The sequence below is a fragment of the Filicampus tigris genome, chromosome 1 (assembly GCF_054856515.1).
Source record: "Filicampus tigris isolate MCC_2025a chromosome 1, RoL_Ftig_1.0, whole genome shotgun sequence".
Lineage (NCBI taxonomy): Eukaryota > Metazoa > Chordata > Actinopteri > Syngnathiformes > Syngnathidae > Filicampus > Filicampus tigris.
Genome location: NC_141217.1, coordinates 8,415,630 through 8,432,112, shown reverse-complemented (window position 1 = coordinate 8,432,112; position 16,483 = coordinate 8,415,630). Strand labels below are relative to the sequence as shown.

The window sequence follows — 16,483 nt, the reverse complement described above, 5'->3', positions numbered from 1 at the left end:
ATTAAGCATTGTCATACTGTAATTGCAGCCAATAAGGAGGAGTGACAACCAAGTGTCATTACAAGGTCAATTTAATCATCAATATTTACATTTACAAATGTAGGTTGACATGGGAGACAATGAATGTTTGAGGTATGTTTGGGGGAATAAGCATCATGATTACAGTGAGAGAGTCCAATTGTAGAAAGGTGCGGTAGAGTTACACGACAACACAGGAAAAGTCCATTGCAGCTTCACCGGATCTGGAAAAACACAACATAGGGAAAAGAGGGGTTATGTCGGAAGGCCAACCAAACTGCCAATTTGAAGCAGTCAGATATATAACTAGACTAGTGTTGCATTGGAGGCTTGATCCGTTAGTGTGCCAAAACACAATGAAACTCATATGAGCACCACATTTGTAGTCCATGACCAAAGGTTGGGACCACCATGAAAACATTGATGGCAATACAGCATGATTAATTATTTCAATGCAGTGATTCAAATGAAACAATATCATTTTAATTCATGTCATTCAAAAAACATGTTTTCAACGCTATTATTCAAGTTTAGCTATTCAAATTAAAATATAAATGATTCAAATTCAGTTTCCGGTGGCACATATTTCAGCCCATACCTCTTTAGTCAAACACCCCTGAAGCTGTACAATCCAAAATTCAACCACAAGTTTAAGGAGAATTTGAGCATATCGCTGAAGAACTCACTTAAAGTGGAAGTCAACCCGAACATATTTTTTTCAAGAATATGTTCTATGTAGGCCCACTAGTTGAAACAGGACATTCTGATTGCGTTTGTGGAATATAGCAAAATCCACCTGTTTTTAGCCATCTCAGGGGGCGGCCATTTTGTCACTTCTACCGACTGAAAATGACATCCATCCAAGTTGCTCAGGGCTCAGGTAACGGCCAATCACAGCTCACCTGTTTTCTGAAGCCGAGCCATATTTGGTCATTATCTGAGCCCTGAGCAAGTGTGATGTCATTTTCAGTCGACAGAAGTGACAAACATGGCTAAAAACGGGTGGAATTTGCTGCCAAACTCATATTCCACAAATGCAATATGCATCAGAATGCCTTGGTTCAACTAGTGAGCCTGCATAGAACATATTCTCGAAGAAAATGTGTTTGGGTTGACTTCCTCTTTAAAGCGGTAGTCAACCTAAAATCTAGCAATCTCAGGGGGCGGCCATTTTGTCATCTCTATCTGCTTAAGTCATATTCCACAAACGCATTATTAATCATGTTGGCACCGTGTCTCTTCTCTCCCTGAACCAAGCAAAACAAACATTTCTAGGTAGTGACAGATGGTATTAATTAGGCATCACGCCACTTCAGTGACACACCCCCACACTCTCAGCTCCGCCCCCACACACAGGGACACCTTCTTAAACCTCATAATATGCAAAGAAACAAAGAAAAAAAGTATGTATGCTTCTAGCTTTTTCACCCAAAGAAGGTGTTCTGAGAAGAATAGACATCGGAGGATACGGGAATTAAAAGTAGTAAGGCTGCAGCGTTACCATATTACTCACAAAATGTTAGGAATGTCGGATACTGGTTGAAAATGCTAAATAACTTTAGACAGGTGAACTTCATTTGACCTGCTCTAAACTTTTGAATGCACTGTCCAACTGTTGAATAATTCAGTCCTTTTTGCACAACTTGCTCTTCTCTAACAAGAAGCTGAATGGCAAAAGTTACAACTGGTGTTGAATCTATGACCATTTCCAAGGAGGTCCACTTGTATGCCTTTCTGTGAATTCTCCACTCTCTCCTTTTGGAACAGCAGGCACCACGTTGGCTCAGTGGCCACTTTCCCTCTGAGAACATCCCGTCTGAAGCCTCCACAATGGCTGCACTGTTGATCAACTGTCAGGCGCCTCCTTGGTCTCATGATGTCAAAATAGGAAAAGCATGACGTAGAGGGATCTTTAAATATGGATTCTAATTGAACCAGGGACAGTATTGTTTCCATCATTAGAAGAATGCCAGTTTTGGCAGAATTTGATGTTTAGCTCATTGTTAATAAAGATTAAGTAAAATACTGACACACTGAGTTCACTTTTTTAGTCTCCTCTTGAAATTTCACTCAACTCATTCTATCCCAAAGACCTATTCATATGTCGTTTCACAGTCCAGCCATTCAATCCCAGGAACGTTTTTTTTTTCCCCACATTTATTCAAACATTAGTGTAGAAGAGAGTGTGAAAATGTCTGGTACTGATTAAAAGTGGACTATCACTAACCTTTCGTGAAAACTGTGTAATTAGTTCCTTTCACATCTGTGACAAATGTGTTGACAATTCAGATGTGTTGTGTCTATCACCCTTGCACAATGCCTTGTGATGAATTCCTTTGGGTTGAACATCATATGTGACAGAATTTAGTTTTACACTTGTGTGAAAGTTATGACTGTTAACACATTACTGAAAACATTGCCTGTGCAATTTATAAAGGTGTACTAAATTGAGCTTATTTATTGCAATGGAAGACTTTTTACTTAGAGGAAAAGTCAACCCCAAAATTTTCTTTACATCACGTTGTATTTGCCCCCACTAGTCCAAACACAGCATTCTGATTACAACTGCGTTTGTGGAATATGAGTTAACAAGCAGAATCCACCCGTTTTTATCCATCTCAAGGGGTGGGCCATTTTGTCACTTGCTGTTGAATGAAAATGACATCACAGTTGCTCAGGTAACAACCAATCATGGCTCGGCTTCAGAAAACAGGTGATTGGTCGTTACCTGAGCCCCGAGCAACTGCGATGCCATTTTCAGTCGACAGCAAGTGACAAAATGGCCGCCCCCCCGAGATGACTAAAAACAGGTTGATTGTGCTGCTTAATAATCAGAATATCAAGTTTGGACTAGTAGGACTGCGTAGAGAACATTATTGTAAAGAAATCATTTGGGTTGACTTCCCTTGAAATACTGCAGAACTTTATGTAACGAGTCAAAATGTAAACGTATGCATGCGCCGGTGGGCGCGTGTGGGCAGCCGATTTCCTTGTTGGAGAGTGGGAGGGGTTCCTGGCACAAAGAGTGAGGGTGACCACTATGGCTGGTGAATTGGCAAACAACAAGTAAGCTCTGTGCCAGACATCCTGTAGTAGACATAGTAGATGCAAATTGGAAATGACGCTCAGCAACCTGTGGAGGAAAACAAAGCTCACCGTGTACTTGTCCCATTTCTTCTCGGGGTCGTACGGCTCCCAGCGGCTGGCGGGGAAGATGTGCTTGTTCTTCTCGTACCAGCTCCTCAGCACTACTTTACCTGCGTGAGACTTAAAAGACAGAGAGAGAGCACAATTGCATGGATGTTGATTTGGAAAAATCTAAAAAAACTAGGATGCTCTGAGCTTCTCTTTAAATGAACTCATAGCAGAAAAGGCTGTCACCTTAGATAGATATCTTACAGTACAGAATCCTATAAAGTTATTGAGCTGTAAACATGAAGACAATTGACTACTGCTGACCACTAACTCTCAAAATACATCAGGAACTTATTTCAAGTTTTGAAATGACCCGTTTTGTGCACAGAGATCAAATAGAAACAAAGAGAACTATTACGATATATTACAAGCTGCAACAATTGTCTTTACCTCATCTTTCTCTACAGTGGCATCATTGACCAGACGGATATCATCGTGGACGTCAAAGCTGAAGAGAGGACCTGTTGGGGTAAACATAAACACGTCTTCTAAATAAGGGCATACAGGCTTGTGCTTACATTTACTCAACATCTGAAATGACCCACACGCAGGTGAAAAAAGAAGTTGAAAAAAATGAATAGATGCCATTTAGTTTGGAATGGACTGAGTCTTTGGTCATTGGTTAAAAAGGCAGTGAACATTGGAAACCTCGTAATCATTTTCCAGACATAATTGTAAATTAGAGCTCCTTGAACGGACGCAAGGCCTATCATTGGATTTTTTTTTTTTTTAATTTATGCTTGCACTTTAATTTAAAAAAAAATTGTTAAGGAGAGTACACTGTAAAAACAAAAATTCAAATTAATAGAAAATTATTAGTGAACCGTACTCAAAAATCATTAACTTATGAACACTCATTTTAAATAAGTTAGTAGAACTTTTGGGTTGGGGCAAATGCTTAACTTAATTTATCCGAGTCCTGTTGAATAAAATAGAACAATCCCAGGGTCCTTTGCAGGTTCTTCCAGACATGCGCAGACCTGCACCATTTCGTACGCGCGCCTCTCTCAACTCATTGGAAAATCCACGGTGGAATTTAATGGAACCTGTAAACTGGAAGCAGACCCTTTCGTCTGAACCAGTGTTACTTTGTAAGTAAACTATCTTATGAACCGCCAAAGTGTTGTTGTTGCTCTTGTTGTTGTGGTTTCACGTTAGTGCGTGTCACCGCCAAGGGCTTAGGTGGCATAAATACGTGATGTACTCAGCAATAATGGCGCCGGACTCCACAAAAGGCACTCCGTCGCATACACTGTATGGACAGGCATACAAAATCTACCGTGAATGTTTTCTCATTGTGAAAATAATTGCGAAATTCCAATTAACCGTTGGAGTATTCATTTCACTTGATAGCTTGGCTTCTCCGAACTAAGACTGCGCAATGCTTGTCCATCCCTTAGAGCAGCGTCGGTTACTCTGGTTGGTTTTGTTTGGGAGATGGGACAGATTGAATCTGACGCTTAAACTTGTCGGCTATTAACAGGCACTTAACATCTGAGCAAGCTGATTTCCTGTATTTCTTGCACAGTAGGCTGAATTGTGGAGCCTTGTCACAAATCAACCAAATGTGCCCACAAGATCTTAGAAAGTGATCAATCAATATCCATCTCCAGATTTATGGAATAGTTTTATCTGTCACCACTTTTAAAGTTTCAAAAGTTGTAGCCTTTTGATTTCTTGATATCAAGATTGTTTTGATTTTTTTAACCATGGCGCTTGAAGGGTGGACAAACAAACACAGTATATACATTGTAATTTGGGATCTAAAATTCATTCATTGCATTTTTTTTTCGGGGGGGGGCTGTAGAAAAAATGATTGCATATCATGTCATGTGTGTCATCCACACTGCTTATCCTGTACAGCACATATACGACTGAAGACTTCACGTCACTTTTCGTGGCTTTCAGAATCGGATTGTGGTGAAAGGTTATTCGGAGTAAAACACGCTTTATTAAGAAATACTTCATGTGAGAAATCTCACGTTGTTTTATTATTGGTAATTGTTGGCATTTGATAAATTCATTGAGTTTCGATGTAGTGCTCAGACGTCCCACACTGTGAGCAGGCATTGAACGCTGAGTGTTGATAGCGGGAGGGAGATGTGGTTTCTTTTCATTCTCCTCCTTCGACACAGCTGTCAGTAGTTGCAGATTTCCCGTGTTTCACCACATTTGTTGTTGTGTGTAAATGTTAAAAGGTGAGTTTAATAATTTAATTTAGGTTCGTGTCTGGTAACTGCTGAACATAATAGCCTAGATATGTTCTCGTGAGTGATGTCACTAGTTATTTATTTTGGCTATTATGTTTACTATTCTAGTGATGAAACGTGTGAATGTGTATTGTATGTATTGTTTGCCTGTTTAATTTCTTAATGCAGTGAATTTTAATATTTAGGCATATTGTTAACTAATGGATATGGTTGATGTTGCTAGGTTATTCTTTGTCTGTGTTGTTGCAGACCACAATAAATAGATGTGTCAAGTGGAATACGGGCCTGTGTTTTCTGACAGGAGCACCCACATTCATACCTTGTCACTCTAAAATAGAGTCAGCTGGAGACATCAGACCAATCCTGTGATCCTCTCAGTTTTACTCACATTATGTACAGTTCATACAATCTTGCAGTCCAAGTCAACCAGAAAATTGTTTTCAGTTTGGCAGGAGAAACGCAAACGGAAGTGACGTACGAGCTGCCTCGCAAAAGTAGCAGTAATGTACTTTATTTTATTTTTTATTTAGTAACTTGGAACATAAATACACAACAGCCAGGGAGGTGACAAACAGAGGCAAAGAAATAGGTTACAGAAATATAAAGCGTGACATCATCAGCAGGCGCGAAGGACCCGATCCAATCTGGGCATTTTAAAGAATTTCAATGAACATTCTATCAGTCCGGCCCTCGGCTTTTCGCAAATTTTTTTATTTGGCCCTCCGTCCATTTGACTTTGACACCCCTGCTGTACAGCGTCGTGGGAAGGAGCTGGAGCCTATCCCAGCTGACAATGGGCGAAAGGCAGACTACACCCTAAACTAGTCGCCAGCCAGTCGTGGGGCACACAGACACAGTCACTGAGTGGGAACCGATCCCACGTGGCCGGCTCACAACTCGGGTAAGCGTACCACTACACCATCAGCGACCTCATTATTGCACATATTGATTAAAAATATGCACCTAAAACAAATGTACTTATTTACTTTGACATTACTTTTGTAGTATCAATCTCAATCTTAAAGAGGGAAGTCTACCCATTTTTTTTTTCAAGAATATGTTCTATGCAGACCCAATAGTTGAAACAAGGCATTCTGATTAATGTTGCGTTTGTGGAAGGTTCATTACCATAGGCCTGTTTCACGTACTTTGCATATCACTGTCATTTCATTTTCAGTAGACGGAAGGCAAAATAGACGCCCCCAGAGATGGCTAAAAACGAGTGCATTAACTCTTATTCCACAAACGCAATATTTATCAGAATGCCCTGTTTCAACTAGTGGGCTTGCAGAACATATTCTTGAAAATTATATATCATATGATTGAGCTCTCTTTTGCATCTGAGGACATCCATTTATTTTTTTCCCTCATGCTTGCCCTGCCAGGATTCAGGTTCCAAACACAGTTCACTTCAGCCAGAGGAATTCAGTTGTTAACTTACCCGATTTGCCCCTGGCTTTGGTTACAATGAAGTCATAGAAGCTGTGGTGCTAAATGCAACAGAAAGTGGGGATGTTAGAATTCCAAAGTATTAAGTGTGTGATCTTTTTTTTAATATACTGTATATAAAGGTATTTATGAAACGTAATGTTTAAACTAAGGACGGGAGCATTTGCGTCACTTACATGCGGGATTATCAGATCCTCTTTAATATACATCAGCTGCTCAACTCCAGCAGACCTGCACACAGAACAATGCTTTTTATTAACCCATTAAGGCCGGGAACGCATAACCGCAGCATAAAGGTATAAACGCAGCAAGCTGTCTCGCTCACCCCTCCTTTCACCATTTGGTGAAATGCGTCGTAACTTTCGGACTCTGTTGCCAACACGAATTAGCCCTTACAGAGTAAGGCTTACACTAATTTACCCACAATGCTTCTGTTTACATCACCCGGATTACCACCACTGCGCATGTGCGTTGCAGATAGGAAAACAGCCAGCGGGAGAAGAGCGAGACGCGGCAGTCTCGGAAGAGAAATAATGTGCCAAATAAATAAATATATAAATAAACGACGCGCCGTTTGATCGTCGACGTGATTAGTCGACTAATCATGGCAGCCCTAGTGCCAAATAAATAAAATATAAACAACGCGTCGATGATTCAAATTAATTGTCGACGATTTCGATCGTCGACGTCGTCGTGACGAGTCGACTAATCTTGGCAGCCCTAGTAATTACCACTCGATTTTTATTTTTTAAAAATAGTGCTTCTCACTGACACTATTTTTACATCTTCAATTGAGTCAGTAAATAATAATAAACTTGATTCTATAGTCGCCCTTAGGTTTTGGGGAGATGTTGAGCAAGGCGCTTTAGGCGTATATGGGTTAAGCAAATGTCCAATTCTCCTGGAATCACTCGACATCTTTGGAAACAAAGCTGAATTATTTTGAGAAATAATCTACCGGGTAATTGCGACTGTTTTTCCCCTCAATATTACCATTATAATTTATATGATTATTTTTTCAAAGGTCTTCTTCCCATGTATTTTCTAAAAAGACAAGCAATAAATTAATTAGTATTACATTAATAGATTTATTATACATAAATATTTTGGTTTTATAGGTTAGGCTTACACTAAAATAAATGTAAATGAACCATGAATTAATACAAAAGTATGGTGTATAGTTTTGGGTTCCATTTTAAAATGCACTAAACATTTACAGTAAAGAAAAAAAAAAATTCAGGCCACAGTATCGCCTTCGATTTCAATTACTCCATCATTTATAAACATGTCAGAAATGTTGGTACAGGCTGCAAAGGAGGACGTGCCAAGTAAACTAGCTCAAGAGCTGGTACCATCATGTGTCGCTAGATCCTACTTGACAAATTCTGGTTGGTTATCAAAAAGCATGTTATTACCTACATGAACAAATGAAATTCTGCAAAACCAATTTCAAAAAGGATAACCCCTTTCGCTGACCTGAGCTCACTGAAGTCCTTCCTTAGGACTTCCAGTGCCCTCTGCAGAAAGTTCTGGATCGTGTTTCCCTTCTTCATCTGAAGCAGAAAAACATGAAAAGAGAATGATACACTCGGAATAGAGGAAACTGTTTGCAGAACTTTTCAACGTGGGAAATGTGCCACCTTGACAGTCTTGCGGTGACCAGATCCATCCCAGTAACTGAAGGTAATCTCGATCTCCTCGCCTGAAAGCAACAAGTTGAAACGCCGACATTTAGTCTAAACGTGAAAGTGTGCAAATACTTTATTCAGACAAAACCGACAGTAAATGATCCAAAATGAGAATGGTTGGGGCATTTTGACACTCACTCTTGATCTTTTCTTGCTTGAGCTCCCACTCCTGCCTGAGCTCTTCTCTGAGACGATTCTCTTCCTCCTGAAAACCAAAATTCATGAAAGAGATCAAATAAAAGAATTCATTTTAAAAGAACATTGTGAGGTTAAGGACCTTTACTTATACATCTTAATAACATGCTTATGCAGTTTGATTTATTTTTTTTTTGCCCACAAATAACTATGGAGAGGGAGGAGTCTGGTACTTCAACAATTCCACATTGATTGAGATGTATGTACTGTAGGTAAGAATGCGCTTGGGTTCGCACATTCAACCGCAAATTCATAAATTACGATGTTTCTTGCGCGTGACGTTTTCTGCATTTGGCTTTACGCCCCAGGTGAGTTGGGTTAGGCAAAAGTTCATTCCGACTCTAAGGAGGACAGGCCTGGATGAATAGTATATTATTTAGTGGTCACCAACCTTTTTGAATCTGAGAGCTACTTTTTGGGGTATGATCAATGCAAAGGGCTGCCAGTTGGATGCACACACTTTTAAAACAGCACAATTGCTCAAATTGCCTTTCATTATATAGTTATTAATAATGAATGATATTCACCTATGAAAACACCGAACACAATTATTATCAAAAATAATTTAACAAGGTAGGACCCAGATAAATACCAATATGCAAACACTGTTTCGATAAATCTCAGCAGGTGTTTACATTTTCAAATGATCACTCCTACAAAATTTCTAGAAAATCACAATGCCCCATCCCCGATGAGCTATATTTAGAACAGGCTAATTCTTGGGCATCTTGGTGGTATCTATATTGGTGACCCCAATTACACCACTGTATAGCAACTATATGTACCAAAGCACAGTTACTTACAGCATCTGGTTGCAGCAGTACTACAACTTTCCTGACTTTGTCAAATTGTTTTTTTTTCATTGTTTTGATTTTATACTTCTACAATCATGTCTGTACACCCAAATAGCCTTCTGTCCAATTCCCCAATAAGCCCCTCCAATGAGGCACTCATTCTTAGGTCAATGCTGACATATTTAGCAGCTTCAAAGTCCACTGCACTCTTTCACTTTCTCTATCAGTGGAAAAATAGGAGGTGTCTCGGGTGAAGTAGCTTGTTTTGAAAGATTCGATCTGTTTACTAAAGCAGACGCCACTCTTTGAGGAAATGTTTTCCTTCGAGGTGGAGGAACAAGAAACACCAAAAGCTTTACAGGTGATCTCAGCTCTAAAAGAATGTAGAATAATCAAACCAAACCACACCTCTCGGTCACGATCAGGAAGGAAACTTGTGTCCACATCGGGATTTTTCCCGAGCTTCTTTTTCTTCACGGGGAGATCTATAAGAGAAGAGATGTCTTAATATACGACAAGTAACAGTTGTGTATGACAGGAAAAAAATTAAATACACACTTTGTAAAGAAAGAAAGCAACGCAACAGCCGTTGGACTACTTGCTGTGGCAAGCCGAGCACTCGTTAGCAGTTACCTGTTAGCTGTGAAAGCCAGAGACTTGTGCCGTATCATACAATGACGGAGTAATTAACTAGCAATTTCTTAGTGTACTTAATTAGCGATTTAATATGATTTCGGAATGGAGTTGTGTTGATGTTGGTTGCAGAGGTGAGCATTCTGTCAGACCGAGCGGTCCGTCACAGACGGACGCCCCTTTTGCAGACGATTGACAAATGACGGGACACCTTTTAAAATAGACGGACTGACGAATGACGGAGGTGAGTTTTCATCCGTCAAGGCAATCGTCACTAATTGGCAGCAGCGGACGCTCGTTTTTCTGACATTTTTGAGGGGGGCTGACCGGCAGACATCTGACGGACTAACTGACGGACTTAAATGACCGATTGACGATTACAATTTAGTTCGTCATGAAAAATGACGGACAGGTAAACTGGCAGCTCACGGAAGACGACTGAGGGACCAGCAATATTTAGTAAAATGCCCACCTCTGGTTGGGAGCATTTATGTAACGGCAATAAAAACCGTGACAAGGCAAGCTGAAATGTCAAAAAGACAAGTCAAGCTAGCTGTCACGCCACCACATGGGCCAATTTCATAATAAAAGCCTACTGAGGCTATTACATTGCGTCAATGTATTATTTGGTAAGCCGGCCTTAATTGGTTAATAAGTTAGCCAAGTTGTTGATGGTGTGTTACGTTATGAGTTTGTTTGCAGCTTCCTTGACATGTCTAAATGACGGCGCACAAACCAAATAAACTGTTACCTGAGGCAGAAAAAAAAAATCTTTTTTTTTTTTTAAAGATACCCAAATTACCCGAGGGCTTATTTCACCCCTAAATGCCAAAATGCTCCCACACATGCGACTTACATTATTCACAAGTGTTTTCAAGTTTCTCTGCTGCTATTGTAGTGAATGTGGACTGATAATGTTGCCTTCACGTGAACACACACAATTTTCTTTTCCACTAACCAATTCGTGGGCCATGTGTGGCCCGAATCAAAGATTGCCCCACTACTATTTAGTCATACTAACATTTGGCTACAGCTGCTACAAATACAATTCATACAATAAAGCGGACCCCAGCTATTTGCGGGGGACAGGGAATGGTGCTTATGTCCACGGTAACATTAGTCTGTGTGGAAAAATGATGCCTGTGAACCTTCGAGGCAGAGATGTAGCATCAACCTGTTTTGGTAATCAAATTATTAAAGTTACTTGAGCAATCATTTCAGCACTAGTTTTTATATCTACACGTATTGGAGGGAAAATTTAAAGTCTGACATAAGATGACAAACAGCAATATATCTTAACTAGAGTGAATCAATAAACAACCACGTTATCTCAGAATTTTTTTTTTAGAAATGAAGTTTAGACCTTTCTAAATCGCACCATAACTTTTGAGTAGTGTATATGAACAATGGTGTGCTTCCAATTTCATGAAATTGCCTAGGCGACCCCAAACTTTTGAATGGGGTTGAGCAAACGTTTTGTCTAGTGACTAATTGGTAGCTTTGATGGCTGCAGACATCCTGGACAAGATTCACAGAATCACAAGAAAATGATTGTTATACAAACACAACATGGTAGACAGGGCTAGGACTTTATCCACAGCACAGTGCGTTTTAACAATCCTTAAATTAGAACTCACATTCCTGCTCTTCTTCTTCTTCCTCTTCTTCTTCCTCTTCCTTTTCATCCTCCTCTTCTTCATCGTCATCATCACCGTCATCTTCGGGATTAAATGATAAACTGGCAATTTTCCTCTTCTGCTCTTCTTTCCTCTTTTTTTCCTTCTGCTTCTCGAGTTTGCTGCAAAGGTATGACAAGGTGATGAACAACTTGACAAACACCAGGTAAAGAACAAATGGATGTCGGATGATGGCTGCACCATAATTACGCAACACAAGAGTTTTAACTCACAGCTGGAGCTCCTTGGATTGCTCCTTCTTTGCCAGCTGCTTCTCGCGCTCCTTCACAAGAGCCTCCTGCTTGGCTTTCATATCATTCAATGTCACCAGACCTAATGAAGGCATTAGACATGGAAATACAAGTCAGTTTTAATCTTTACAGTACAGTGCTTCCAGACGTCCACCGCTATCTTTTTTAGACGAATTTCCATGTAGAAGTATAAGCCAAGGCATGTGTGCAACTACGTCTTTACTTGTTAGATGAATACTGAACAACGATTTACAGACCAACTGTGCTGGACTTCAACTCGGCTTCCACAGCGTCATAGTGAGCTGAGAACTTCTTGTCGATGTTGGACTTGACCATATTGTCCTGCAAGAAAGAGTACACACAATGCAAAACAGATATACACGTGGCTATTGATAGGCAACCATCCAAGTCTCATACAGCAAACAGAAACTTTTCAGACAAGATTAATGACTATTATAGAAGGGCAAGCGTTACAAACCTCTGCAATCCTCTGTTTTAGTTGTTCAAGTTGTTCCCTCTCCTTTTCTCGTTTTTTCATCAGCTGCATAGCTCTCCCAGCCTCGCTGGCGGCTCCTTTGTATTGAGCCATATTGCCTTATTCTTTCTTAAATGTTACTCCAACAAAAGAAAATAATGCAAATATCAGAAATGAAAGGTAAACGAATGTGTAAAAACAACAAAAACAGCGATTTCCCCCCGCAATCCTAAATTCGACTTTCTTGCGGAACACAACAACAAAAATGGCGACGGCGAGATGCATGCTGGGTACACAAAATGTTGCCTTCAAGTGCTGCATCAAAGCTCGTAATTACGATTTTCGATATATCGAACAATAATATTTTGTGTAAACATCCCATCCTTTCAGCAAATTTTCATATATATTATTATTATTATTATTATTATTATTATTATTATTATTATTATTATTATTATTATTATTACAAACTACAAAAATAGGGACGGCTTTCAAATTTGTTTCTTCAAATTGTACATGGTCATGACTCATTTTGGGAATTTCTGATTAAAAACACACACGAAATATATTTTTTTAAAGTTTACTTTTATTGACAGTTCCAAAAAAGGTGAAACTGAATTTGTTAAATACTATACAGTACAAGTACACTCAATACCATATTTTTTCATACTTTCAGTCAGACAAAACGTGTTCGCTCATTCGCTCATTCACTGACTCGCTTTAAGTCATGTAATGTTGTTGTCTCTCATTTGATGCCAGTCTCTGTTTGACACAAAAATGGCAATGTGGCTGCAGCACAGAGCAATAGACATACAGGAGGGTGCAATGAAGCTGTTCACAGCACACAAACACAAGGAGCGCAGGCATGGGAGGAAGGTGTTGCTCAGTTGTATGCATGGAACCACAAACCTTAAGAGAGAAACAAAATGGGAAGGGATTTTTTTAAAGATGTTTGATGTAAGTATCATTTTATGTTATCTATCTACAGCACAGATATTAAACTCAAGGCCCAGCGGCCATGATCCGACCCACCGCATAATTTTATGTGACCCACCAAAGCAAATTATGCGCATCGACTAAATGTTTCTTGCTAAAATACCAAAAGTTGACTTCACTTTTGAGATATTGCAAGAATGTTATTACTATGTGTCATCTTCCAAACCGCTTATCCTAGTGTACAGGGTTGCAGGGAGGTGCTGGAGCCTATCCCAGCTGACAATGGGCGAAAGGCAGACTGCACCCTGAACTGGTCGCCAGCCAGTCGCAGGGCACACAGACACCGTCACTGAGTGGTAACCGATCCCACGCTGCCCACACACAACTAAAATAGTTATCCATCAATTTGTTGTGTTTATGTAAGATGCCCTACTATCGATCAGTCTGTTTGTCTCTTTGTCTAGTTGTCTATCCATCCATCCATCCATCCATCCATCCATCCATCTATCCATCTATCCATCTCGCTATCTATCTATCTATCTATCTATCTATCTATCTATCTATCTATCTATCTATCTATCTATCTATCTATCTATCTATCTATCTATCTGTCTATCTATCTGTCTATCTATCTGTCTGTCTGTCTGTCTGTCTGTCTGTCTGTCTGTCTGTCTGTCTGTCTGTCTGTCTGTCGGTCGGTCGGTCGGTCGTCCTGCCTGCCTGCCTGCCTACCTACACCGGATATAATAAATTTACACACACTTGTTCAAATGCCAGGATTTTGTGATGTAGTAAAGATCCGCCAGCCATATGATATATATATATATATATATATATATATATATATATATATATATATATATATATATATATATATATATATATATATATATATATATATATATATATATATATATATATATATATATATATACCATTATTGTTAATTAAAACCTGTTCAACTCAATTGGAAACATAGATAATATTTTACAAAGGGGAAATGAACAACTGAAATAATCACAAAAACATTGGTTTTGAGCAGGGGTGTGTAGAGTCTTTCTCTACATCCACTGTATCTAACAGTATGTATCTGTCTGTCCATCTGTCAGTCGTTCAATTTGATGTACCTATCTTGAGAGGACAGTGTCAAAAACAGTAAATAGTGTACTGGTCTACAGTCATACCAGACGTGTAGACAGGCAAGGATCGCCAAGAATATGCCAGAGAGGAAAGCAAAGGGCACAGCCAACAACAAGGAGAGGAAGCGATATGTCCACACACGAGTCTTCTCAAAGCCAATAGCACTGTAAAGCCACACTTGCTCGGGGCTATGAGGTGCTGCAGTCTCTGCTAGAACATCACCGACCACCACCTAAACACAGGAAACATCATAAAAGTCAGGAAAAGTGGCACGGTTGTACGGTTGAAGGTCATGATAAGGATATTTTATACACATACAAACATAAACATATTTGTGTCGATTCTGTTAACAAAGTTAATGTACTGTATAAGGTGACTATATCCTTCTGTGTGCTTAATTTTAGTAATAATTTTGGCGGTGGGTGTCCTTTTTCTGCTTGCTTTAGCACCTGTCCCCAAAAATGTATTTGCACATACTCATTAGTGTTGTGGTGAGTGAGTTGGAACCTGGCTGGAACCCATCTGACATTGGTCCAGAGGCGGACTTCACCCAGGACTGCTCAACAGCTAGTCGCAGGCATATTACCCTTAACCTTTATATTTACAAAGTACATGTATTAGATTTTTGTTCAAAATTTTAAAAAGTGACTGAATCAAAAAATTCAAAAGTAAAAAAAGTGAACCAACAAAAATGTTATTAGACCGATCGTCACCATGAGGCAGGGGCGGAGCCAGGAGTGGGCCTGGGGGTGCACAGGCCCACCCAGATTGATAGACTGCCCACCCAGTGAGATTCATGAAAAATATATATACTTTTGAATTTTTAGTAAATTATTAAATTATTTTTGAATTAGTGTTTCATTGTGTTTTATTTTATTGAATATTAAGAATGACATAATTGTGGTTATCTAAGGAAGATCATGTCATGTCATCTTCCAAACCGCTTATCCTATACAGGGTCGCGGGGAGTTACTGGAGCCTATCCCAATGGGCGAAGGCAGACTACACTCCGAACTGGTCGCCCGCCAGTCGCAGGGCACACATAGACACTGTCACTGAGCGGGAATCGATCCCACGCTGCCCGCACACAACTCAGGCGTGTGTACCACTACACTATCAGCGGACAGGAAGATCAGAACTTTGTCATTTTATTTGAATACTATTTACGATGTGTTGGGATAGGAGTACTGTGCTCAGTGAGAGAAATATTCAAGCCCACCCTGATTTTTCCAGGCCCACCCATTACCCACGTTCTGGCTCCACCCCTGCCATGAGGCCATAGAAAAGTATGACTTCTCCCAGCCTATCAGAAATCTACAGTATATTGATGTATCATTGAAAAAAAAAAAACATTTAATCACTAGTATAAGTATTGCCTTGCTTGAATTTGGATTTTACATGTAATAGATCCAACGTAAGAACATACAGCATGAAAAGGCCTCAATTCATACGGATACATAGCGTATGACATGTAAACATATGAGACCTTTAGGTGCTGGTTGATACCGTAAGGGTCCCTGCTGACAGTTTTGATGGATGGGAGCGTGGCCTGGGTGGCACGAGGTGCATCTGGACGTGCACTGAGCACAGGAGTTGCGGCTTTGGATGCTAACTCTGGAGGAGGAGGAGGAGTGTTTATCTCTTCACCTGCCGTATCATCTTCATCACTGTTTATGGGGCACTCCACCACACAGTCGTTGCTCGCCATCGTCATCCTCACTGCGAGCGAGAGGGGCATGAAGAATGCTCAAGCACACCGAAGTTTAGACATCATCTAATCCCGTCGAGTTTCCTGCACACATAGACATACGCATACGCACACA

The 16,483-nt window shown here is 40.0% G+C and overlaps 2 protein-coding genes across 2 annotated transcripts; both read right to left on the bottom strand.

The window, feature by feature from the left end:
* Positions 1 to 53: 53 nt before the first annotated feature.
* Positions 54 to 12,875, bottom strand: fam50a (family with sequence similarity 50 member A). The gene is made up of 13 exons (XM_086050373.1): positions 12,588 to 12,875; positions 12,367 to 12,451; positions 12,092 to 12,191; positions 11,820 to 11,980; positions 9,958 to 10,034; positions 8,699 to 8,765; positions 8,513 to 8,574; positions 8,349 to 8,425; positions 7,049 to 7,103; positions 6,865 to 6,913; positions 3,604 to 3,674; positions 3,175 to 3,285; positions 54 to 242 (listed from the first exon to the last, which is right to left on the bottom strand). The coding sequence occupies exons 1-13, from the start codon at positions 12,696 to 12,698 to the stop codon at positions 234 to 236; spliced, it is 1,035 nt and encodes a 344-aa protein (XP_085906499.1). The 5' UTR covers positions 12,699 to 12,875; the 3' UTR covers positions 54 to 233.
* A 397-nt stretch (positions 12,876 to 13,272) lies between these two features.
* On the bottom strand, positions 13,273 to 16,483 carry cav4b (caveolin 4b). The gene is made up of 3 exons (XM_086045809.1): positions 16,147 to 16,483; positions 14,705 to 14,892; positions 13,273 to 13,493 (listed from the first exon to the last, which is right to left on the bottom strand). Exons 1-3 carry the CDS (start codon positions 16,396 to 16,398, stop codon positions 13,310 to 13,312), a joined length of 624 nt encoding a protein of 207 aa, XP_085901935.1. The 5' UTR covers positions 16,399 to 16,483; the 3' UTR covers positions 13,273 to 13,309.

Excerpts from the sequence above, each read along its gene's own strand:
- cav4b (XM_086045809.1), bottom strand. The coding sequence starts at position 16,398 with ATGCCCCTCTCGCTCGCAGTGAGGATGACGATGGCGAGCAACGACTGT. Across the intron at positions 14,893-16,146 it reads GTATCAACCAGCACCTAAAG|GTGGTGGTCGGTGATGTTCT; the intron begins GTCTCATATGTT and ends TCCTGTGTTTAG. Across the intron at positions 13,494-14,704 it reads CTTGCCTGTCTACACGTCTG|GTTTGTGGTTCCATGCATAC; the intron begins GTATGACTGTAG and ends TTCTCTCTTAAG.
- fam50a (XM_086050373.1), bottom strand. The coding sequence starts at position 12,698 with ATGGCTCAATACAAAGGAGCCGCCAGCGAGGCTGGGAGAGCTATGCAG. Across the intron at positions 12,452-12,587 it reads TAAAACAGAGGATTGCAGAG|GACAATATGGTCAAGTCCAA; the intron begins GTTTGTAACGCT and ends TCTTTCTTGCAG. Across the intron at positions 12,192-12,366 it reads GTTGAAGTCCAGCACAGTTG|GTCTGGTGACATTGAATGAT; the intron begins GTCTGTAAATCG and ends TGCCTTCATTAG.